At 41.6% G+C, this 25,533-nt stretch overlaps 1 protein-coding gene across 1 annotated transcript in view; it reads right to left on the bottom strand.

Moving 5' to 3' along the window:
• Positions 1-781: 781 nt before the first annotated feature.
• The window catches only part of PCOLCE2 (procollagen C-endopeptidase enhancer 2), a 70,518-nt gene continuing 45,766 nt past the window's right edge, over positions 782-25,533 (bottom strand). The window contains exons 4-10 of the mRNA XM_007446981.1: positions 20,077-20,223; positions 18,968-19,092; positions 16,067-16,203; positions 11,061-11,215; positions 5,811-5,894; positions 3,135-3,302; positions 782-912 (exon numbers count right to left, since the gene is read on the bottom strand). Of these exons, the coding sequence (XP_007447043.1) occupies positions 782-912; positions 3,135-3,302; positions 5,811-5,894; positions 11,061-11,215; positions 16,067-16,203; positions 18,968-19,092; positions 20,077-20,223 (947 nt within the window). The remainder of the gene's footprint in view (positions 913-3,134; positions 3,303-5,810; positions 5,895-11,060; positions 11,216-16,066; positions 16,204-18,967; positions 19,093-20,076; positions 20,224-25,533) is intronic.

The following is a 25,533-nucleotide window of genomic DNA, read 5'->3' as shown; positions in this document are numbered from 1 at the left end:
GAATTAGGACTTCTGAGCTAGATTGCCTGTTCTGTCTCTTGGGAGATGTGTGCTCTGCACAAGTCACTAGATATACCTGAGCTTCCATTTCTATCACAAAATGAAGGACCTGAATGAGATTCCTGAGGGACACCATTCTAGCTCTAACATTCTCTGGTTCTGCAGAGAAGAATTATAGTCTGTTTACATTACTGAGTCCATCTAGTCCCTGCGGTTCTTGGAATGTTCTTTTAGCAAAGTATAAACTGATACAAGGACAACCTAATGTGTAAATAGCAGGGAATATTCTTTTGACAGTGTCCCACTTTCTATAAAAGCAAGTCTAATGGCAGTTATATAATCATTTAAAAATATTTTATTAAGCACTGGTTTTAAAAATGCAAGAGAAGAATATAACAACTCAGAGCAAATGCTTGAAGGTAAAACAAATATCACTATAAATATTGCACGTATAAAATCTCTTTTTTACATCTTCACACAACTCATTTCTAAAATATCCTTTTACAGAGATGTGCAAATAAACTGCTTCCAAACTGTCAATGCTTGATACATTTAGTTTCTTATCACCTCACTAAGTCTGCAGGTTTCCAATCGGCTCTCTTCTGTGCAGGCAACAGAACTTCCATCAGTGACACCGGAGCTCTCTTCCCTACATCATGTGAAGAGTAAATCTCTCTGAATGCTCAATATTTCAGGTTATAAATTTTCTTTTCCTACTGAGAAAAAAATAGATCCTTCAAAGGCAGTGCCAGAACGCAGCTTAAATGGACACAGTTCACTGTTAGCATTGCTTGCTCTTCAAGGCGTCCAGGAGCTTCTGATTCTTGGTCTTGAACATCATGATAAAGCTGTTGGGCATGATTTTGCCTCTCCCGTCTTCACCCACTTGGCCCATAATAATGTAGTTTAGACCTAAAAGAGAAAATAAGATTCATTTTTTTCTCTCTGTGTGTTGGTTTGAAACAACTTCGACTATAACGCACCTCTAGGTAAATGCTCTGTAAATGGTATAATTAGACATTTATCCTATCTAGGATAAAATCTGGTTTAAGACTCTCACTGGGAAAAAAATCTAAATGTAACTGAATAGCATGTTCCAGCTCTGCTAACACTAGGAAAGTGGATGGAATGATTCGATCTGGGCATGTCCAGCTCTGCGGAAGGTCTGACGTATTTACTGAGTGTCTGCTATGAACAATACACTGTTTTCTGTGAAAGGCTCTCCTTCCTCAAGGGGCTTCAGATGGCCTCTCCTGGTGTAACAAGGCTTCTGGATCTCCCCAGGCATTTGGCAGCTAATGATCCATTGTCTTCTGTTGTTGTTGTCTTGAACTTTTTATTAACATCTCCAACATTTATACTATGTAAGTTTGTTGAGGGCATGGTTGGATCATATACTTCTTTCCATTCTTATAGTCCCTTGCAAAAAGATAAGTCCTAAAAAGTACTTTATTCTGTTACACGATTTTTTATACATCAGTGTTTCTGGCTAAGGTAGGCCTAGACTGGGGCCCAAGCTGAGCTATGTAGGGTTCAACTCTGAGGGTTTATACTGCTTCAGAAAAATGTCATAAAGGAAGTGTGTCTTACCACCCCCTTTATTCTCCCTCTCCCCCGTGTGTCATAAGAGAAATACGTGTTTCTTTTTCTCTTGCATAGGCCTTCCTCTGTGGGCCTACACTGGCATCACTTGATGGTGGTCTTGAGCCTGTGAAGGCTTGGTAGGATGAGCAGGTAGATGCCACCGAAAGGCTGGACTGCTAGCATCGAGATTTGACTGTGTCTAGATGTGCATTATTTGCTGTTCCGGGCAGTTCTGGAAAGAAGTGTTACCTTCTACAGAGTCTTTGCTATTCCCTCTAAAGAGTCAATGTGAGGCTGCTCACCTTCCGACTTTTCTCAACAACCTGAATTCATAGTAAAGCTTCCTTGAAGTGGATATGCTATATTTCTGTGTGTGTGTGGCAGAGGTTTGGTTTGTTTCACTTGTAGGAGAGGTGTGTAACAAGACTGAGGAAAGGAATGAGCTGATATTGGATAGAGAAATCATGGCATAGCGCACAGTGGAATGCCAGGCATTATTGCCACGCCGAAAAAGAGATCTATACGTGCTGTTGATGGAAAGCTGTCCACATATACATCACGTGGGGGAAAAGTTTCAGTAGAACATGTGTAGCATGATTCCTCTCTCCACGTGTGTATGTGCAGGCTTTATATGGATTGAACTTTGTGGAAGGAGCTGTTCATTGTGCCTCTGGTGAAAGGGAAAGGGCTTCACTTTTTATTTTATATCCTTCTCTACTTATTTAAACTTTTTAAAAACCATAGAGCAGGGGCTTCCCTGGTGGCACAGTGGTTGGGAGTCCGCCTGCCGATGCAGGGGACACGGGTTCGTGCCCCAGTCCGGGAAGATCCCACGTGCCGCGGAGCGGCTGGGCCCGTGCGCCATGGCCGCTGAGCCTGCGTGTCTGGAGCCTGTGCTCCGCAACGGGAGAGGCCACAGCAGTGAGAGGCCCGCGTACCGAAAAAAAAAAAACCAAACATAGAGCATACATTACTTTTATAAGTTAAAGAACCTGTTTAAAAAAAAAAAATCATGTACCTTTGGCTCTGAATTAGCTTTTCTTTTTCCAAAATTTCTTAATAAACTCATCCCCATCTATGGATCTAATAATCCTATATCTACAAATGAATCCCAAATCTTTCATTCTAGCCCATAGATACCTCTCTCTTCTGAACTCCAGCTCTGAATTTCCTGTTCCTTGATGGACATCTTCCTCCACACACAGTAGTGGCACCTTAAGTGCAATAATTCAAAATCTCTTTCTTCTGATGTGCTCCTCCTCTGTCTGTTCCCTACTGATCCAACTTCAAACGTTTCTTGGACTCATTGATCATTTCCATTACCTCGTCTTCTTCCACAAGTTACCAGAACTGGGATTGGAGCCCAATTCTGGCTGACTCCAAAGGCCCTCCTTCGAAACCACAAGTGGGCAATACATTAGCCCTGACTTTACTTCCCTAGACCATCCATGGCATGGAAAGATCCATGATTTTCTCAGAGAGGCTCTCCCATCCCCTTCTCTGCTCCTGAGCTCCCCTGGAAGAAAGACTGAAGTTTTCCTCTGACTCACCTCTTCTGAGGAGTGGGCACTGCTTGCAGACCACGACGACCTTGGCACTCATGTTCTTGCCGGCCTGCTGAATTGCCAGATTTCCCTCTTTATAGATGTTGATGATTGAGACAGTGGCGTGCAAACTCCCACCTCGAGGGATGGTGGTGATAACAGTGCCAGCCAAGACTGCAAAAGAAAACGTTTTTGAAATAATGGGACAGTGAAGGCAAGTGTAAGCAGAACTGAACGTAATTGTACATTTCTCTAAGTTTCAGAGGGGAAACATTTTAATGTTAGAAAGAAGGTCCTAATAGAGCCATTGAATTTGATTCTGTACATTTGTCACCAAAATTCAGGTTGAAAAAAATGAGTCGTGAAGCTGTTATGTTACCGCAGCTGTTAGGCGTTGATACTGAGTAGGAAAACCAAAATATCTGCCGAATTGCAGTCAGTTGCTGAGACGAGGACTCGTTCCAATGTTTTATCCAACGTATGGATCAATTACCAAATAAGGGATGGGCTCATGCGCCTCTACCTGTGAATACTCAACAGGACCTTTTATCTTTAGAGGTAATACCATACTAAGAGGCTGCATGATGGGGGTTTGAGCCACGAAGATCTGAGTCCTTGTGTCTGTGTGGGTGAGCGCCTACCTTTCTGTGTCTCCCCCTGGTTCCTCTCTTTAGCTGGCCTCTCTCCTTGAACTTTTTTTTTATAAAACACATTTATTAAATGAAGAATCGGTCTTACAAATATCCACTCCCTTAAACCTTCTCCCAGGCTTCCACAGCAAATGACCAATTGCAGGTGCTGGAGGAAACTAAAGAGAATTAGAAACAGCAGGTTGGGATGGAGGTGGGGGGAAGGAAGAGGGAAGATGGAGGTCAGAAAATAAAAGCCCCTTTCAAGAAAGAGTATCATAAAAGCAGTGAAGGTAATCAGGGTTAGCAAAAAACAGAATTATTTTTGTTCCTTAGACCAACCCCCCGCTTCATCCCTTATTTGTCTTCTCTCAGTGGATACCAGCTGCTCTCTCCTTGAACTTTGATTCATCCGTAGATCCCCATCTCCCTCTAATGATCAGTAAATATCTGTCTTTTTCTGGGTCTTTCACATTCTCTTTTTTATCCATCCTGTTTAACGCATTTAACAAGTCAAAGTATAGAACTGATGTATAGCTTGAGACATTTTCTTGCTTAAAAAAAAAAAAAACTCCAGCAAAATTCAGTTGCTTTTCATTATGTCACTCTCTCTTTTTACTATGTGACACTCAGAGAAGAGTCTCACTTCTGACCCACAGAAAGAAAGATGCTGTGTTTCTCAAAGGCGTGCTTTTGGCATTCTGGAGGAGGGGGGCAGTGGACATTCCAGGTGAGGCAGGACTTGCATCGAATGACTTTCTGATGAATCCTGTCTCTACCCAGGAAACCAGTAGCACCCGGCAGTTATTGTGACAATCAAAACCTGCCCCTAAAGGAGTGTTACCAATGCTGGTAGGGAACCAATGGGCCACTGATGATAGTATTAGGTCATTTTGCCATGGAAGTGAGTCACAGTGGAATAGATCGAGTTTTGGATTTGGCTGATATGACCCTTTCAGGATAAAGTGAGAACTCACTGCTTATGTGGTACGCAAAGCTCATAACATCAGAATTCTTCTCATGCCTTACTTTGACTTTCGGTCATGAGTGTTTACTGCAAAACGTCAGTCAGTAGCCGAGTGAAATCAGGTGGCTCTGAGGACAGGAAGCGAGATTTCCTTAAGCACCTCCTACAGAAGACGACACTGGGTGTGGGAGCAATGACACCTCGTGCTACCGGTTTTCATTTTCATGCCATTATTTGGATTCCGGCATGCAAACTCCAGTTAGATTTAGGGCCCTAGATTCTTTAGTGCCTTCATACCTTCTCTGCAACATAGTCCGTCTGGGCTGCAGTTACCACTTGAAGGTATAAGAAAAAGCAAGCAAAGCCTCATCTGGGAGGCCCTTTGTTCTGGGTAACCTATTTAAAGGCTGTACCAGCTTTCTTTTCCTGATAAGACTTCTCTTCGATGTTCCTTTTAAACATAACCAACATAATTAAACTTGGGATCTTTTGCTCTTAAGTGGTTTTCACAGAAAGTGCAATTTTTTTTTAATTGGAAAAAACTCTTAGAAATTCTAAGTCATTAGGTAATATCTCCTCAGGTTCCAGTTTATAAGAGTTTCCAAATGGATTTCAGATTTCCAAGTTTTAATTTAGTACTTTGGAAGGAGACACTACAGAGGAAATACTTGAATTTCTTCTGAGAGAGGCCAGCTTGGACATGTTTCTAATTAACTTCAGTTGAATTACAGATGTGTGAAAAAATACTCAGTACATGAAAACTCTGTGAGAAAAAAGGGATACAGGTTTTTTCAGGAATACGGAGCCAGCCAGAATACACAGAGCGGTAGTATCACGTACCAGGAGTCAAATTATTAAGTTTACGTGGAAAAGGTATATTTTCTGTACATGAATTTTTCTCAGGTGTGAAATCTAACACTTCAAAAGGCACAAGTCAACATACCCTAGTGTGTAAGAAAATATTTTCTTGGGTAAATGAAGAGTGTAACTGACCCTTTACCATCACATTCACGGCAGTTCCTTTGAGATTAAGCATGCGGTTTCAGGTTTCTGATTAAAGAGGAAAGGCTGGGTTTTATTTCTTACCAAAGTTACTCAAGCAATAATTGCTCTCCAGAGTCCCCGTCCGTCTACACTTCTGCTGACACAGGGCCACGGTGGGTTTTAAACCTTCATTCAGAGAAGAAAGACATAAGATTCAGGAAAATGAATTCAAGTATAATTGGTGTTTAGATCTGAATCTACCAATTTAAAATTCCCATATATTTCCCTGAGCCACCAATCTGTCATTGCGATGAAATAATTAAAAAGCACGCAAAGGCAACTCTTCATGCTATCAACTCCTGCTCTAATTTCTTCAGGGTAACTCAATACCCTCTGCTGAGTTTTAAACCTGAGATCAAAGATAACCCAAATTTAGCCCTATTCTCTCCTTCCTTTATATATAACTAATGCTGTAACCAAAAATAGATACAGTCTCATGTGCCCTGCTTAGAAAAACCCAGTACAACAAATATGAACACAGGAGATGTAGGTTAACTCCTCATTTTCCGAAAGGAATCCTATGGGTCTCCCCCTGAGGCTGGAGGGTGCTTTCTTGGTGCATCTGAAATACACGGTCGCCCAAATGTGAGCAGTACAGGTTTCTGGGAACACTGCTCATGTGGTAAGGTACGTCATAGCTGTAATTAGATGCAACCAATCACTAAACATTTATTTTGAGCCTGTAAGGATTATTAGTAAGGCATTATTCATTGCCTAGAAGGATCTTAAGAACTGAGAAGTAGACAAATTTGAAAGTACAACTAAACAGATAACCACAGTGGTTCTCAGTCAGGGGTGATTTTGCCCACTAGGTGACATTTGGTAATGCCTGGAAATATTTTTGGTGATCACAGCTAGGGGATGCCACTGGCATCTAGTGGGTATATAACCAGGGATGCTGCTAGACATCCTACAGTGAACAGGACAGCCTCCAACAGCAAAGAATTATCTGGCCAAAAATGTAAATAGTGCCAACGTTGAGAAACTGTAATATGATAAAACGAAATGAAAATAATCCTCATTAAAAATGTTTCCAGGGCTTCCCTGGTGGCGCAGTGGTTGGGAGTCTGCCTGCTGATGCAGGGGACACGGGTTCGTGCCCTGGTCCGGGAGGATCCCACATGCCGTGGAGCGGCTGGGCCCGTGAGCCGTGGCTGCTGAGCCTGCGCGTCCGGAGCCTGTGCTCTGCAACGGGAGAGGCCACGGCAGTGAGAGGCCCGCGTACCGCAAAAAAAAAAAAAAAAGTTTCCAAAATATTTCCTAATGATTCACTTATATGTGGCAACATGCTAGGAAGAACTAAACAAAGCTGTCACAGAACAGTACTTGGTGGGTAAGAATTTACAACTGTAATATTGCCCTGCTAATATGTTCTGCTAACTTTTCTGTGAATTTACTTTTTTTTTTTTTTTACATCTTTACTGGAGTATAATTGCTTTACAATGGTATGTTAGTTTCTGCTTTATAACAAAGTGAATCAGTTATACATATACATATATCCCCGTATCTCCTCCCTGTGAATTTACTCTTAATGTGTACCCCTACTTAACTCCAAAAAGGATCCAAAGTGGATTATAGTATTAAAATATATACAATTTAATGTTAAAATACACACAGTTTAATGGTAAAATAAACACAATAGCATACATATGGAGAAAGAGCTCAGAAAGCATTTAGAGGGACTATTGTTCCAGGAGTTGGGGACCTGAATTTACCTCATTCGCTGAGTCAAAAGGTAGTGGCGTTAGTGGTTCTCCCTGTCTGATGAAAGAGCATCTTTTCACGTGGGCCACTGGAAACCAGCTCCTTCTCGGCCTCAGAATGCTAGTCTGGAGGTTGGGTGGGTGTCCCACACGGCCCCTTCTCTCCCTTCAGGACATCCCTGCTCTCTTGCCTTTCAGCCATCAGCTGTCCCACCCTGACCCTCGCCATGCTCCCGTCCTCTCTGCTGCCCTGCACTCCCCAGCACGGCACCTGGTTCTCAGCCCTCCTCTCCATGTGCTCCCGCGGCTGTGCCGGTGGGTCCTCCCTCCTCGGGGATGATCCCTCTCGGCGCCGCCACGGCCCCATCCTTCCCAGAGACGTTCCCTCTGTTCCGTCTCCGCCCCTCAGTCCCAGGCTTCCATGTCCCCCTGCTGAAGTCTCATCACCAGTCTCCCAAGGGTGACACCCTGTCAGCCAGTGTAGCCTCCTCTCCTTCAAGCTTATTTAGTTTCTCTCAGACTCTCACGAGTACTTGCTTTCTGTCTTTAGAGGTTCAACACATTGACCCCTCGCATTCTTCCCACCGCACCATCCTGGCCGGTCTCTACTTCCTTAGCTGCTCCACTTAATTTCCATGGTCTGTTATCTCACTTTCTTGAAAATATGTTAAACTCCCTTTCCCCTCTGCCCTCCAACCCTTAGAAAGCCTGAAGGAGCCTCTGCTTCTCCTTCTGTGCCCGCACGTAGACAGCTGAGGACACAAATGGACCCTCGTCCAAGTGACAAGCTGTCTCCAATTTCCACAGCTGTTTTTTGGAGTCTCCCAACCCCCCGGGGCTCCAGCCTCCCTTCCGTCTCATTCTCAGCAGGTGACCTTGCCTATTTTCTGGAGAAAACAGAGATCATAGAAGAAAATGTCCTTGAAGCCCCACCAGACCTCTGAGCTGTCTTTATCTGCCCCCCTCTCTTCTTTCCTCCCCTGAGAGAGGAGGCTGCCCACGTCTGGTCTAAGGTCTGTCCTTCTGTGCGTCCTCCGGAGGCCAGACCCGCTCATCTTTGTGGAAATTTCCTGTACAGTTTATTCCTTCACTCTGCCCTTCTGTTCTCCTGCTGTGCCGGCTACTTCCCATTGGCTTTACCATGTTCACACCCTCCCTTAGGCTCGAACCTGTGGACTGAGTTGCTGGACTTAGTGTCAGTTTCCTCGCCTTGCTCCACACGCCCCTCACCCTCATCTGGCTTCTGCCTGCACAGCTCCATTCATAACCCTTGCCAGGGTGTCCAGTAGCCGCCACGTCATGAAATCAGATGCTAACATTGTAGTCCTGCCGTTGTTTGAAGCCTCATCAACACTTGGCTCTTCTGACTACCCACTTCTCAAAACACTCTCTTCCCCGGCCCCCAAGACACCTGGGTTCCCCCCACGTCCGCCGCCGCCCCTTAGCTGCTCTTTTCATTCTTCTCTGCCAGCAGATCCTCCCTCTTTAAAGACCTGGAGTTTCTAGAGATTTAATTCCAGCCCTTGTTCTCCTTTCCCCCGTAACCGCTCCCTAGGCAATCGCATTCTGCACCATGGTGTCAACCACGTATATGTTGAAGACTCAGATTTAAATCTCTTGCTTAAATCTCTCTTCTGGCCTGGAGGCCCGTAGATCTTCCTGTCTACGTAATGGCGCCATTTGCTTGTCTCACAGACACCTCTAACCCCACAAGGGCACAACTTAACTTAGGAATCTACCCCTCAACCTATGACTCTACTTCTATGAATGGTAACATTGTTCCTCTGAGTTGTGCAAGCCGGGGACCCGGGAGGCATGCTTCTGGATCGCCCTAGTCCAGTTAACCGCTGAGCCCTGTCAGTATCTCCCAAGGTCTCTGGCCTGCATAACTGTCAGTGTCTCTTGACCGTCTCTGTATTTCTGTCTGGTGTAGTTCCCCTGGACAACCCCAAGAACATGCTGACCCTCCTGACCCCTACAGTCCACTCACCTCACTGGGGCCTCACACAGTGATCTTCGTAAAGTGTGAATCTAATCCTGAACTTGGCTTAAATCCACCAGCAGCTTCCCCTGCACTTAGGATAAAACCCCAACTCCTTAGAGCACCAGGAGTGAGGTGGTAGGGCCTAAAGATGAACCTAGCAAGAGAGGCTAGGTACAAAGTGCAAAGGGGTTTGGCCCCTGTGCCGTCCAATATGGTAGCCACTGGCCACAGAGGCTTTTAAATTTTTAATTACATTAAAATTCAGATCTTTAGTAGCACTCGTCACATTTCAGGTGTTCACCAGCGGCCGCTGTATTGGAGGCACAGGTGTAGACAATGAATTTAAGTGGGAGAAGGGCACAGTCTGGTGTGTGTGTGTGTGTGTGTGTGTGTGTGCGTGTGTGTGCGTGTGTGTGGGGGGGGCGTTCGGTGGGGAATTAAGACAGAGGAAGGGGACCCTAAGAGTGTGGCTACAGTTTCTGTGGACCATGCTTGGGAAAACAGGTGGAGAAGCAGAATTGAGACAGAAAATAATGTGATAGAAATGAGTTACATTTGATATGTTTTAATTTAAATGTCTAGCAGTTGCAAAACTCTAGGAGAAAATTACAAATTCATGTTTGAAATTTCAGAGAAAGTTTAGGACTGGAGATAAAATCTGGGGAACCACAAGGTAAAAGCTGGGGAACCACATGAATGCAGACAGATAATTCACTGGAAAGAATAGGACACCAGGGTCCACTGAGATGGGCTGGAGAAATATTGCTGTAACGTGCAGCAGTACACCTGCAGGCCACAAGGTGGCACACTGTGGAGTGCTCAGAAAGATCAGCCCCTCTAGAAGTGCCTGTATCAGGACAGCCTTGCTCAGGGTACCTGCAGAAAATGGTGGGCAGTAAAGCTGGGTTTATCTCAGCCTATTTCATATCTTAACCTCAGATCCTTCCTTCCCACTTTTTTTCTCCTCCCTGGATTTAGATTTTGAAATCTCAGGCCTGAAATCCTGGTGGGTGGAGCTGACAGGGTACAGAGACAAGATACAGGGACCCACACTTGCCCCTCCATTTCTTAGATAATACCAGAGTTTCCTGACTGGCTTCTATAATACCTCAAATATTTTTGTTTGATTTACTCCAATTTGAAAAAACAATACATTTTGTATGACACATTTTGGAGCATACCCCCTCCCAAAAAAGTCCAAATACTGGCAGATGTGAAAACAGGCAGGTATCAGGGCCCTGAAACTTTAACCTAAAACACTACAGTTCTATGTAATAAAAAAAACACACACATAATTTTATAAGTGCCAAGAAATAAAAAGTAGGCTTGTAATGATCTGTGCCAAAACAGGGTTCCTAGCATTTTTAAGTGACCATAATTTTCTTAGGTAACATTTTAAAATTATTAGCTTAGAAGCATTCTTACACCTTTTACACTTTTCTTTAATTCATGGAATCATATTATTCTCGTCCATAAGTTTTCATCTTATTTAACTTATTTTAGTCTCAAGTATTTTCCTCTTATTTAATTTTTTTTTTCTACTTCAGAAGAATTTTTCTTATACTCCTCAAGTTTGTGTACAAACTTCAAATGAGAAAAACTTACTTGTAGTCACAGGAAAGGTGGTGGTAACAGGTGGTGCTGTAGTTGCCGGCAGTTTCTTTGGCCTGAATTTGTAGTGACCGATAAATCCATCTGCAGTTAAGCTTAAGTCTGATAAAAACTGAATGAGAAGTTCATTTCTCTCAGATACAATTGGCCTAAAAGAAAAAAAGATGTAATTATATATATATTTAAAAATTTAGGTGACACCTCTCTGAAATGTAGAATTTTCTAACTTTCCATCAATTTCTGACGATAGGTTATTCTTTGTTTAAACTGAAAAGCTGAAATACTTTAAAAGATGATGGTCTTAATCTGCTCAGTATTAATGCGAATAGCTAACATTTACTGAATGTTTGCTCAGTTAGGCACGTGCTTTATGAAAACTGTTGAATTCTGTCTTCACAACAACCCTGTTATTATCCCCTCTTCATGGAATAGGCAAGTGAAGATCGGAGAGTTCAAGTGATTTGCCCAAGGCCCTCGGTTAGTATGTGGGAGAGTCAGCATTTGAAAGGACCAGGTGCCTTTAGAGACGCTGGTAGACATTGGGACCAATGTAAACACTGAAGCTGCAGCTGGTTCCTCACAAGCACCGCAGGGTTTGGCCTGACTTGGCAACCACACAGCTTCTTTGAACTAAGACTCTGGGTTCCAGCTGGCCTGCGGAGCTAGGGAGGCTGGCCCTGGGGAATCAGATGGAGAACTTCGGTGAACAAATTCCCACACCCTGTGAAGACACCACCAAAGGGATCACCTCAGTGGGCTGGTCACCTAGGGATAAGAAAGCCATGCAGGGTTTAATGGGACTTTCATTTCATTGTTAATGAGAGTTCTTATGCGTGCCTGAAATGAAAACCTTTCTGTTTATAATCTGGGTAGCAAAATGCTGTGAAGGAGAAAGAGAAAGTGATTACTTTGTTCTGGTGGTCATGAAAGACGTCATTAAGAATTCTAACTTTAAAGCAATTTTAGGGGCGTGCTGGTACTAAAGGTTTAGTGGCGATAATAACTGAGGCTCAGAAGCTCTGTTAAATCTTAGGGGATAACTATATTATACAAGACGGTAGTTTCATTTAATCTTGCTATTGTTATTTAAACAACGGTTTAAAAATGCTGTTTGGCTAATTCTATTTTAAAACTATTTAATTCAGAAGTGGAAAATTTATTTAATTGAGTTAATTGGTGGTTTGACTAAACTCCTTTTTTTGAGGCGTCTTCTCAGCTGAATCACTTCTTAGCCCTCACGGATAGTAAGTAATGAGGCGACCTGTCAGCTATTTTGAGTGGAGTGGGTGGAGGGGAAGGTAGATCTGGACTTGACCCAACCAGTTAGAAAAACTGCAGGATCTTTTCTGTCCTGAAGGTTATTGCCTTCTTAGCCAAGGGACGAGACAAACCTCAGAGCAAGCTCTGTGACCCACGTTTAGAGTTCCAGTCACAAAAGTGACCAAGGTCATTTAAATAATGCTTCTAAGAATCAAGCCTGGAACAGAAATATTTTATCTTGCTTTTGAAAACACATTCCATTGAATAAATACAGTGTGCAGGAAACACAGTTCTCAACTGCAAGTACAAATAAGACACGTTAATCTTGTTTAGATGATAGAATTACAAAAAGCACTTCTTATAAGCAGCAAAGAAAACTTTAAGATCCAACCAGGTCAGCCTTCTAGGCATGATGTTATAATCACAGTGATCATTCACTGCCTTTTCTATGAACTCATCTTGGAAGCACGATATTAAAAGCTGAATTTTCTCAAGGAACAGTATTTTAGTAACAAAGATATGCCGCTACTGAGTTACGCTGCTACTGAGCTTTAGTGTGAATGCGACAGAGTCACAGTGCCATAAATGTACTGAGGGCAGAGTGCTGCATCTGCAAATTAATGTTACAAATCGCTAGGAAGGCAAGGGGGCATCTCACTTGGACCCACTCCCCACTGGCAAATCCCAAGAATGAACTGAGGATGCTGACCGGTGTCTTATAGAGCCGGCTATGTGAGCTGTCTCTGCCTTGTCATCCACAGCCTTCCTCTTCATCAATCACTACAGCCAACCAGCCACCAAGTCCTGCCAATTTTGCCTCCTAAATATTCCTTGATCCACCTCCTGTTCATCTCTACCACCCTTCCCTACCACCTCAGCTTTACCGGGACCACTGCTACAGCCTCCTTGCCAGCTCCCTGCTCCTCTTGTCTACGGCGGGCATTCTAGAAGCACCGGTCCTGTCACTTCCCCTAACTGCACTTCGAGAGTCCCCACGTCTGCAGGACGTGGAACCCAACTCCACTCTCTGCCTCCTTGCTCTCTGGGCGCCCACTCAAGGTTCAGGCTCCAGAATAGCATAGATCTCCCCTGTGGATCTTCAATAACGGCGTCCCCTCTGCTTGGAATGAGTCTGTCCTAAGTTCTGCCTCTAACTCTCACTCTTGCTTCAAGACTCTGCTTCAAGAGACATAATCTCTTTTCCCAAGCCTCCCCTGACCTCCCACCACTTGTCCCGACTGGACCAAAGGACTCCTTGTCAGAAATCCACCAGGACATTCTGTTGCCAATTTACCTATCTGCCTTGTTTTGGTCCTTCCCACTACTTACCTCTGTATCTTTTATTTTATCTTTGTGTTCGAGGTCCCTAGCATCGTGTCTGCCACACAGCTGGGGTATATATAGTAAATGTTTCTGAACTGAATCCAGTGGTATCGATACTGATTTGAACCAGGCACAGGGATGCTGAAGTGATATCCCCATTGCCCCCACCCGCCCTGAGTTTTGTGCTTCTCCTTTCGTCTACAGATTTACTCATACATATGCATCGTGAAACCATATATTCTATAGGTTTGCTTAAACTTGATATAAATGAAAGAGTATAGTTTGTCTTTTTCTGTTATTTTTTTCACCCTCAACATTATAACTGTGAGATTCATCCACTGTGCTCAGGGCTGTATAGTGTGAACTATAACAGAATCGAACTATTCTCTTGTTGATAAACATTGTGCTGTTTACTCTCCCCCCAGTACAAATAATATTAATGAGAACATTCTTGTATATGTCTTGTGATGCACAGGGACAAAACTGTCCACCAGGAGAGTAGGGTATATGCTCTATACCAGGTCAGAGGATACAAGCTCATTTTCAAATTTTTTAAAAAAATTGTTTATTTATTTTTGGCTGTGTTGGGTCTTCGTTGCTGCACGCAGGCTTTCTCTAGTTGTGTCCAGTGGGGGCTACTCTTTGTTGCGGTGCGCGGGCTTCTCACTCCGGCGGCTTCTCTCGTTGCGGAGCACGGGCTCTAGGCGCACAGGCTTCAGTAGCTGTGGCTCACCGGCTCAGTAGTTGTGGCGCATGGGCTTAGTTGCTAGCGGACCAGGGATTGAACCCGTGTCCCCTGCATTGGCAGGTGGATTCTTAACCACTGTGCCACTAGGGAAGTCCTTATTTTCAATTTTATTAGATGTTGCCAAACTGATTTCCAAAGTGATTGTACCAATTTACATTCTTGTCAAAGATTTATTCACTGTGCAGCTTTCTTCTTTGGGGAATGCCTTTTCATGTCTTTTGTCCATTTTTTCTGAGTTGTTATCTTTTCCTTAATAATTTTTAAGGATTTCTTGATATGTTTTGGAACCTAGATCTAGGTCTTTGTCAAATATATCAAATATTTTACAAATATCTGTTTCCATTTTGTGCCTTCTCTTTTCCCTCTCTTTAAGGTGTATTATGATGAGCAGAAATTCTCATTTCAGTTCCCAATCCATCTGTAATTGACGTTTGTGTGCTATTAGATATGAATACAATTCATTTTTCCCACAGAAGCAAAAGTTGTCCCTGCCTCATTCTTCAATAGGGTCATCCTTTACCTGCTGATCTGTGCGTCTCTGGGATATGTCTGATCTGCAGAGACATGTGGATATGTTTCTGGCCTCTCTTTGGTGTTTTCATTAGTCAATTTTTCTACCTCTCTGTTAAAAGCACACTGTCTTAATTACAACAGCTTTCTGAACTGGCTCCACCATGGGTGGTCAAATCCTCCTGCCGGTTCCTTCTCCTTCAAAACTGTCTTAGTTTTGTCCCCTCCCCTAGCAATGCCATGTACATTTTACAGCTGGACTGTAAAATCCACATCAAAAATGCTTACTATTATCAAACATAATAAATATAAATGAATTTAAACCGGAAAGTATCTTGCTTTAACTCAGATGTGTCTATGGGAAATCATAGAAATGCATGTAAGACCAAGTGATGCAGATATTCTAATTATGTTGAAGCAACAGAATAAGAGAGGCTATTTAAATTGGCACAGTGGTGACTTTGCCGGCAAGCTGTAGTAATGTCATTGCCACTTTTCCTAGTACTGTATGTGACGGTGTGAAATACCTTGCACCAAAACAGTCATGTGTTGCACCAAAATACAGCACAGAGGAGTTAAGTAACTTGCCCAGTGTCATGCATCTAGTAAGTGGCAGAGCTCTTAGCTCCATAAATATTTGCTGACAAATACACAGTACCTTTCAGGCTCACTCAGCAAGAATTTGAGCAACAATGCGAGGCGGCGTAAAGCCCCCAAAGTCCAGGACAGGTAAAATCACCTGGATCTGTCATAAGCTTCCAGGTTTCCTCGTCTGGATTCCCGATAATCAGCTCCCTAGTTTTTGCTTAGAATTTTCCTCATTCCACTCTGATGCTTCAGCTCCCCCCTTGCAGGGCAGTGAGGTATCCAGGTCAGGTCTCTGGCTCAGCATCTGCCCCAGCGGCATCACCAACTCTACTCTGGTTTATCTGTTTGGCTGCCGAGCCCTCTCTACGCTCCTGCTAATGTTGCCTCGCTCTCTGGGTTGGCTACTCTGTGTGTTGATGATGTACGGGACTCCACTGCCATGGAACCCAAGAATGTGAGAACAAAACACTACCACAAAATCTTCCAGAAAATACAATATAATTGGGCAATTTAATAAGAAACAAGTTTAGAGCTCCTAAAATATTAATGAAATAAAACAGGTGCTACTCACGCAGGGGGGCTGTCGCCACAATACTTCCCAATTCTTTCTGCGTCATTGATCTCCCCGCCGTTGAACACGGCCACATAATCGTACCGGCAGTAGTTATCACGCTCAACATCAAACTTCTCAAACTTTAATTCTATGAGCTTTAGTGAAAGCACAACATTAGAAGTGTCAGAGGAGCAGTGCGGAACAACCTCAAATAGGAGTCTTCCTCTCCCCGGATTTGTAGGGTACCACAATTTTCCTTCTTAAAAAAATGTATTCACCGTGTTTGAATTTTTTCTTAGTGTTTACATACTTATTAGTTATCAAAATTGTGGTATTCTTTTGCTTTCATTTTTAATCATTCCAAAAGACCATCTCAAGCCCTAATTAGGATCGTAAACGTGGGAACTCTGTTCACTTACAGCTAAGAAAGTATAAAAACACTATATAACCCCAGAAACCTATGTTAAGACTTAAATTGGGCTTGTGTTGGAGTGGGAAGCGGGGCTATACACCAACTTCATTCTTCTCTAGAGGAAAACTAATAGAAATAAAAATATTATCTACAATGTCCCCTATAATAGTGTGTGTTGGGGTGCGTGAGATGGGTAGACAGACATAACAGTTCCCCTCTCAAGAAAAGGAGACTCACATTCCCACCACATGTAAAGAAGTCAAATTCTTTAGGACCAGGGGTTCAGGGAAGTGGGAACTGACTATGATGTCTTCTGTAGGTATGTTTGAAAACTGTGCCTGCCAAACACAGTCTACTTGGTGATCTGGTTGATTTTTGAAGAGGTTGCATAGAAGCATGGATACACAAAGTCACTGTTAGATTTCTGAAGTATTTCTTAATTTTTTTTGCACTGGTACCAGTAATAGTGTCCTAAATTATTCGAATTAATAAGAAGTTTTGATGTAAGAGCAATCATTCCCCTCATAAGCAGATTTTTCAAGACTCCCTCCAACGTGTGAATCAGAGGAAGTCTCCCTGGGTTCATAAATACCCATGGCACCCAGAGAGCTGGTCCCCACTCTTGCTGGATGGCAGGTGGGCAGGCAACCCTCCTTGCTGCTTATGGAATATAATAGGCATTCACTCCTGTTAGGACAGGTACACTGTTACTAGTTGTTAGCTAGCAAAGACTTAGACACAGTAATGTGGGTGAGGGTGATAACAGCAATGGCACCACAGAGAGACACAGAGGTAAAATGTGGCTTTGAACATCATTGCCACTTATCTACATATTTATCCACTTTTAAAAAGTCAGCACCAGTGATGGGTGAATAATTGCTTATTCATACTTAACACTGCTTTAAGTTATATTAAAATATTTCCTCTTTGGGTCCTGTAACTCCTTACCAGTTAGTAATAAAATGTGTTCTAGGTTATTAAAAAATTGGCTAAACTTTTTCTACTTAGAAAATAGTCACAGAACTTTTGAATAGAAAATAAAAGTAAGTAAATAAATAGGAGGGTAAAGGGGAAAGTTATGATTTTTTAAAAAGTAAGTCTTTAATAGAAGAAAATGCCCATAGATTTACATAGAAATTACTTAGGACTTAACTGTCTCATATTATTTTTCTCATTTGGACAGTTTCCAGTGATTTCAGACACTACAACCATGATTAAAAACTCAGCTGGCTGAAGCCAAAAGTCATATAAAAAGATAAAACCCAAATTTAAATTTAAATAATCCAAGAAAAAAACAATGGAAAAAAGATGCTAAATTGTAATCTGTGAGTATAATTAAAATTATTTAATCTAACATATTTACAAATGACACAGAGAGAAAAATGATCAATTCTATCTCAAGAATTACATAATGGCTTAAATGTTTGAGAAATTTAATTTTTAAATTTATTTTAAACTATAAAATGTTTAATAGATCTATAGAATCTTTCATTATCAAATGAATGAACATATTTTTCATCTTAAAAATAAAACTGAATTTTAGGATTATAATCAAAGTGTGTGAAGTGTGTGTGTGTGTGTGTGTGTACTCAAATCACTAACTTGCAGGTATATTTACCTGAATAATTTTCCACTAAAGAAATGAATATATGTCAAATAATATTTGTGTAAGCAATACAAAAGATCAATTTAGAAAAGTTTTTTTAACAGTGTTATAATGCTCACCATACAGTGTTTTGATTTAAGTCTATAATGTTTGTAAGAATAACAATTTTTTAAAAGTTATTTTCAGAAGTCCACAATGTAAGCTTGGTCTATTCTCACACTAAGTTCTACCCTGTGATTAATATCTGAAAGTGGTCCCCAAAAAGGGTAAAAATTCATATAACCACCTACTAATAAACAATGGAAAACTTCTCTGTTGACTGTTTTAGAGCAATGAATAAAGTTATTTGTGGGGAACCTACACAAATTTTATTTTAAACAACAACCAAAAAAAAAAAAAACCACACACCACCAGTTTTCTCATCAGACCATTCTTAGAAAAGATGTTCTTAGAAAAGATGATGTGGTACGCTTGCATTGGCTTTGTTGAAGTGAAGCATTCAGGCTGTTTCTGATTTGGTCACTAAGAGGGCCATTATCAGGACATAATGCTCTGTGAGCAAATGGTAACCAGAAGTGCACATGTACTTGGGGATTTGTTATGCTCCCATGGTTAGTCACTGCTGCTTATAACCCCATGCTTACAACATCTTCCACGGGGTTAAACAATCTCATGTGGAATTTGCAGACCATTTGTACTTTAAAACCTGTTTTGAAAATTACAATTCTATAATAGGAAATTAAATCCGTGACTTTGCAAGTCATATGGCACAAAGGCAATTTTAACCTGGGCCTTTGCATGAAGATATACTGTGTCCAGGGGGTCTTCCTCACCCCATATCTTTAACAGTTCACACTAATGCACACATGCATACTTTCTTCATGTTTTCAGGGAATCTCACCTGATTCTTTGGGGCTACAATGTGCCACACACAAGTGACTCCTGCAGGGTAATCACGGTCTGGCCAGTTGGGGGTTTTAAAAGAGCCGGAAGGTCTTTCAAGGAGTCCTCCACAGTACTGATCCCCTGAAGTTATTAAAAATGAAAAAAGAAAATCCAAGTTTATGGCAATGCAACCATGGGGAAATTAGGAATTTGGAATATTGATACTATAATAAAGACAATGGCAGATGCTTTTAAATTTTCTCTTAAAAAAATGGTTAGTCTCCTGTAAACCCACCCCCTTCCCTAACACACACACACACACACACACACACACACACACACACACACACACACACAAAATGATCTCTAGGTTACCTGACATATCAGCACAAAAGAGAGAAGGAGTGAAATCAGGGCCATAGCTTCCTTCCTTTTTCCCATTTTTTTGGACGAGACAAAACATTTGGGCATGCACTCGTTCAGAAATCATGCAGGCTCATTAGAACTCTCAAGGCAGGGGTATTATTTACTAATACTATTTTTGTCCATGTCCATTGACAAAATCTGAATTAGCTGTTATAGACAACTCTCATTCCTAGAAAACTTTTTATACTATACATCTTTCACAATTTTTAAGAATAATTTTGTTTGTAAAAACAATACATGTTTATAAATTTTCAGCAATACAGAAAAGCATTAAAGAAGGTGGGAGTGATTTCTAGATTGGGCCTGTGTTGGGCAAGCTCCCTCTTGGTCTGAGAAAGTGACTGCTCCAGAAAAGTCTCCTGGACTAACAGGTATAGGTGTCACAGGGGGGCCGCTCTGTCCCGCGCAGCTAACCATGATGCTGGACTTGCCACCAGGCATGAGCAGTTCTGCTCTGAATGAACTCAGAACAGATCCAGGAAGGCTCTCTCCCAAGGGCCTCAGGAAGGGGTGCCACCGGGTGTTGCCAGGACCTGCTGGAGGTGCCCTCACACCAGACAGCACAGGCCCTGTGCGTTATGACAGGGACTGTGCTTCGTCAGCCAGTGTCCCTCTGCTGCCCTCTGTCCCCAAACCCATGGTTCCTCCCTTACCTGCACACTGAGATGGCCTTGTGTGGGGATGAGACCATCCCCTTACCTTTTCCTCTATTCCTCCCACCCCAGACCCATAACCTCATGTAGAGCTCAGACTCAGCAGTGCTGGAGGTTCTCCCTTTATGCACAAGTCTCATTATTTCACTAGGAGCTTCCAGAAGTTTCACCACAGCTAAACTCAGCAGCATTTCTGATTGTTAGGATATTAAGGTGGAGGTTTAGTTTCACACTTGGTCTTCAAGAGAAAATTCTGCAGTGCTAGATTCCTGCTCTGTGCCCATATTAGCCTCACTTCTCTGGGACTAAACTGGGTTTCCCAAATACGCCTAGACTCCTAGTAAAAGCGGTTTCTTCATTGGTGGGGGGAAAAAAAATTAAAATTAAATTCGGGGTAAGATTACCTCAAATCCCACTAACCACAATGAACATGTGACAAACATCATTTCAGACCAATCTCTATGCATATGTATTGGGTTGGCCAAAAAGTTCGTTTGGGTTTTGCCTGTAACATCTTACGGAAAAACCCAAGTGAACTTTTTGGTCAACTCAATACAAAAAGGTTCACAGAAATAATTTTAGAAAGCCATTTTAATACAAGTTTTACATTTAATTTTACTTGGACTTAACTAACAAAGAAACACTGAAAGGAATTAATATACTTTAATAAAAATATTTCTGTGACACAGAAGCTAATCATTCTTAAAAGAAGTCTCGAAATTTAAGACAATGTGTTATAAAAATTGAGCCTGGAGTAATTTCTGTAACTTTTTAAAATATATATATTTATTTATTTATTTTTGGCTGTGTTGGGTCCTCGTTGGTGCACAGGGGCTTTCTCTAGTTGTGGCGAATGGGGGCTACTCTTCGTTTCGGTGCGCAGGCTTCTCATTGCGCTACTCTTGTTGTGGAGCACAGGCTCTAGGCATGAGGGCTTCAGTAGCTGTGGCACGTGGGCTCAGTAGTTGTGGCGCACGGGCTCTAGAGCTCAGGCTCAGTAGTTGTGGTGCACGGGCTTAGTTGCTCCGCGGCATGTGGGATCTTTCCGGACCAGGGCTCGAACCCGTGTCCCCTGCATTGGCAGGTGGGTTCTTAACCACTGTGCCACCAGGGAAGTCCATCTGTAACTTTTAATTCATGGAAAATTTCAAGCATATACAAAGTAAACAGAACAATGTAATGAACCTCTATGTATGCATCCAATTTCAACAATTATCATCATTTTACTGTTCTATCAATATCACTACCCAATGCTCACCACCTGCATTATTATTATTATTATCATTTTACAGGTTTGGGGGAGATAAAGTCAATACTCTGAAATGCACAAGTCTTAGCTGTAAAAATTTGAAAAATGGATCTGCCCGTGTGAGCCACACTCCTATGATTATAATAGAATCATTTCCCACAAAATTCCTGTATCCCTTGTCAGTCAATCTGCTGGCTCCTCATGCCATTTTTCTAAAAAATTTCACCTTAGTTTTATTCTAGAGCTTCATATACATGGAATTATACGGTGTGTCCTCTTCTGTGTCTGACTTCTCTTGCTTAGTACAATTTCTGAGATACATTCATGTTGCTGTGTGTATTAGTGGTTTGTTCCCTGACGTTGCTAAGTAGTATTCTGGGGTGTGGAAACCAGAGTTTGTTCACCTATTCTCCTGCTGATATTCATTTGGCTTGTTTCCAGTCCAGGCTTCTGCGAATAACGCTGCTATGAACAATTTTGTATAAGTCTCTTTGGGGACATGTATTTTCATTTCTCTTGCATAAATATCCAGGAATGCAATTGCTGGGCCAAGGGTAGATGTAGATGTTTAACTTCATAAGAAACTACCAAAATTTTTGCCCCAAGCGGTTGTAGCATTTTTTACCTCTCAAGGGATGAGCACTTTGGTTGCATCACATCCTTGCCACCATTTAGTGCGGTCAGTTATTTTAGCCAACCCGGTTGGGATGTAAAACCACAATGGTATCTCATTGTGGTTTTAATTTGCATTTCCCTGTTAACTAATGACACTGAACAGTTTTTCATGTACTTAAGAGTCATTCATATGTCTTCTTCTGGAAAGTATCTGTTCAAGTATTTGCCCATTTTTATATTTATGGGGATCTTTATCTTTGTACTGTTGAGTTCTTTATATATTTTGAATACAAATCCTTTATGAGGTAGTTTTGCAAATATTTTCTCCTATTCTGTAGGTTGCCTATTCATCTTTGTAACATTGCCTTTTATAAGCATTAGTTTTGATTTTAATGAAGTTTGCATGGTACGTATTTTTCCATCCTTTTATGTTGAACCTATTTTGTCTTTGTATTTCTAGTGCTTTCTTTTAGACAATTATGGTTGGGCTCTGCTTTTGAACCCATTCTAATAATTACTGTCTTCTATTTAGAGTATTTAATCCTCTACCTTTAATGTATTTATTGACATGTTTGGACTGAGTGTGCCAATTACTATTTTGTTCTATTTGTCACACCTTTCTCTTGTTCCATCTGCTCTTCCTTTCCTGCCTTCTTTGGGCTGTTCAATAATTCTGGTATTCTATTTTAATCTTTTGGCTTTTAGCTAAAATGTGTGCATTTTTAATGGGTTCTCCAAGGACTGCAGTTTTAATGGGTTCTCCAAGGACAGCTTATTTAGAGTTAACAGTATATTTCTTCACGTACTATATATTTCCATTTGTTCCTCCATCCTTTGTTCAATTGTTGTCATATATATTATGTCATACATTATGCTTGCCACAATAGAGTGGTAAAGTTTTTTGTTTGCTTTGTTTTGAACAGACACATGTAAAGAAATTAGAGAAGAAAATAAAATATAGCCTTCTACATTTACCATTTCCAATGGCCTTCAATCCTTCCATTACCTTTGGGTTACCCTGTGGGGCCACTTCCCTTCAACTTGACAAACTTCCTTAAATACTTCTTGTGATGCAGGTGTTTATCTGAAAACGTCTCTATTTCATTTTCTTTTTTTTTTTTTTTACCATTACTGTTATTCCATTTTTTTAACATCTTTATTGGAGTATAATTACAATGGTGCATTAGTTTCTGCTGTATAACAAAGTGAATCAGCTATACATATACATACATCCCCATATCTCCTCCCTCTTGCGTCTCTCTCCCTCCCTCCCTATCCCACCCTCTAGGTGGTCACAAAGCGCCCAGCTGATCTCCCTGTGCTATGCGGCTGCTTCCCACTAGCTATCTGTTTTACATTTGGTAGTGTATATATGCCCTTGCCACTCTCTCACTTCGTCCCAGCTTACCCTTCCCCTTCCCCGTGCCCTCAAGTCCATTCTCTACGTCTGAGTCTTTATTCCTGTCCTGCCCCTAGGTTCTTCAGAACCATTGGTTTTTTTTAGATTCCATATATATGTGTTAGCATACGGTATTTGTTTTCCTCTTTCTGACTTACTTTCATTTTTGAAGACTAGCTGTAGAACTCTGGGTTGATACTTTTATTCCAGCACTTTAAAAATGCCGCTCCACTGCCTTCTGGCCTCCATTGTTTCTGATTAAAAAAAAGCCATCCTTCATACCATTGTTCTTCTGTGTGTAATTTGGGTTTTATCTAATTGATTTTAAGATTTTCTCTTTATCTTTCGATTTCTGCAATTTAATTATGATGTGCCTAGGTGTGGCTTCATTTTTCTTTATCTTATTTGGGATTTGTCGATCTTCTTGGCTCTATAAATTGATGTTCTTCACTAAATTTGGGTGGCCTCAAGCCTTCATTTCTTGAGATATTTTTTTCTGCATTATTATCACTCTCTTTTTCTTTTGGGACACAAATTACACATGTGTTAGACCACTTGACATTGTCTCACTGGTCTCCGAGGCTCTCTTTCTTTCATCTTTTTCCTCCTGGTTCTTCAGCTTGGATCATTTCTATTCAAATCCACTGCCTTTTTCTTCTACCACCTCCAATCGGCTTGTAAGCCCATCAGGTAAATTAAAAAATTACATGTTCGGGGCTTCCCTGGTGGCGCAGTGGTTGAGAGTCCGCCTGCCGATGCAGGGGACACGGGTTCGTGCCCCGGTCCGGGAAGACCCCACATGCCGCGGAGTGGCTGGGCCCGTGAGCCATGGCCGCTGAGCCTGCGCGTCCGGAGCCTGTGCTCCGCAACGGGAGAGGCCACAACAGTGAGAGGCCCGCGTACCGCCAAAAAAAAAAAAAAAAAAATTACATGTTCTGTATCTTTCAGCTCTAGTATTACCATTTTCTTTTTTTATATAGTTTCTGAGATTCTCAATCTGTTTATTCTTTACACATATATTTCCCTTTAAATCCTTAAACATTTATAATAGCTGCTTTAAAGTGCTTGTCTGCTAACTGTAACTTCTGGGTTATTTTGGGGTCAGTTTTTATGGACTGCTTTTTTTCTTGAATATGGACACACTTTCCTGGTTTCATCACATGACTGGATACTGGACATTATGAACGATACATTATAAAGTCTCTAGATTCTGTTACGTTCCTATAAAAAGTGACTTTTGTTCTAGTAGGCATTCAACTTGGCTAGACCCAAGCTCAAAGTCTGTTGCCCTGGCAGTGGGCAGCAGTTGTAATCTCTGTTTTTTTCAACCTCCAGATGATGCTTTTGTGCCAGGCCAACTGAGTTCTCCCTCATATATGCAGAGTTTAGCCATTAGCCAAAGATTTAGCTGGATTATACCTAAATTTTTTGTGCCTCAATTCTTCTTTGGGATTTCCTCCCAAAGGTTCTGGCTGCTCTCTCAAACCAGCGATGTTGCACTATAGCCCAAAGCAAGAAAAGATTAGGAGTGCCTGCAGGCGGAAGGCTGTAAGTTTAACAGATGTTGACCACTGTGGTTGTCTTCCAAGGGTAGAGGTTTCTACCCTTGGGAGCGCACATGTACTGACACGGAACGATCCCAACTCGTAGTATGAAGTGTAAAGAAAAAGTTGTGAAACAATATGAATGTATGATACTACTTATATATTTTTAAAACTATTGCAAAAGTACATACATATAAGTAAGTGCATATAGACGGTATGGGAACTACCAGCCATGGCTATTTCTAAGACGGGACTACAATGGGGTGAAATGTTTCTATAGCTGTATGTGTATATCTGTATGCAGGCTTCACATTTTTACTCCATGAATTTCTACATTCGAATTTTTATAAGAATATATATGGGCTTTAAAAAAGACTGATTTTTTTTGGGAACTACCAGCCATGGCTATTTCTAAGACGGGACTACAATGGGGTGAAATGTTTCTATAGCTGTATGTGTATATCTGTATGCAGGCTTCACATTTTTACTCCATGAATTTCTACATTCGAATTTTTATAAGAATATATATGGGCTTTAAAAAAGACTGATTTTTTTTTATGGTTTATCTCAGAATATTGAATATAGTTCCCTGTGCTATACAGTAGGACCTTGTTGTTTATCCATTCTATATGTAATAGTTTGCAACTACTAACCCCAAACTCCCAGTCCATCCCTCCCCCACCCTCCCTCCCCCTT

The sequence above is a fragment of the Lipotes vexillifer genome, unplaced genomic scaffold (assembly GCF_000442215.2).
Source record: "Lipotes vexillifer unplaced genomic scaffold, Lipotes_vexillifer_v1.1 scaffold40, whole genome shotgun sequence".
In the NCBI taxonomy this organism is placed as follows: Eukaryota; Metazoa; Chordata; class Mammalia; order Artiodactyla; family Lipotidae; genus Lipotes; species Lipotes vexillifer.
Note: the sequence above shows the minus strand (reverse complement) of the source record. Positions and strands in the feature narration are given on the sequence as shown.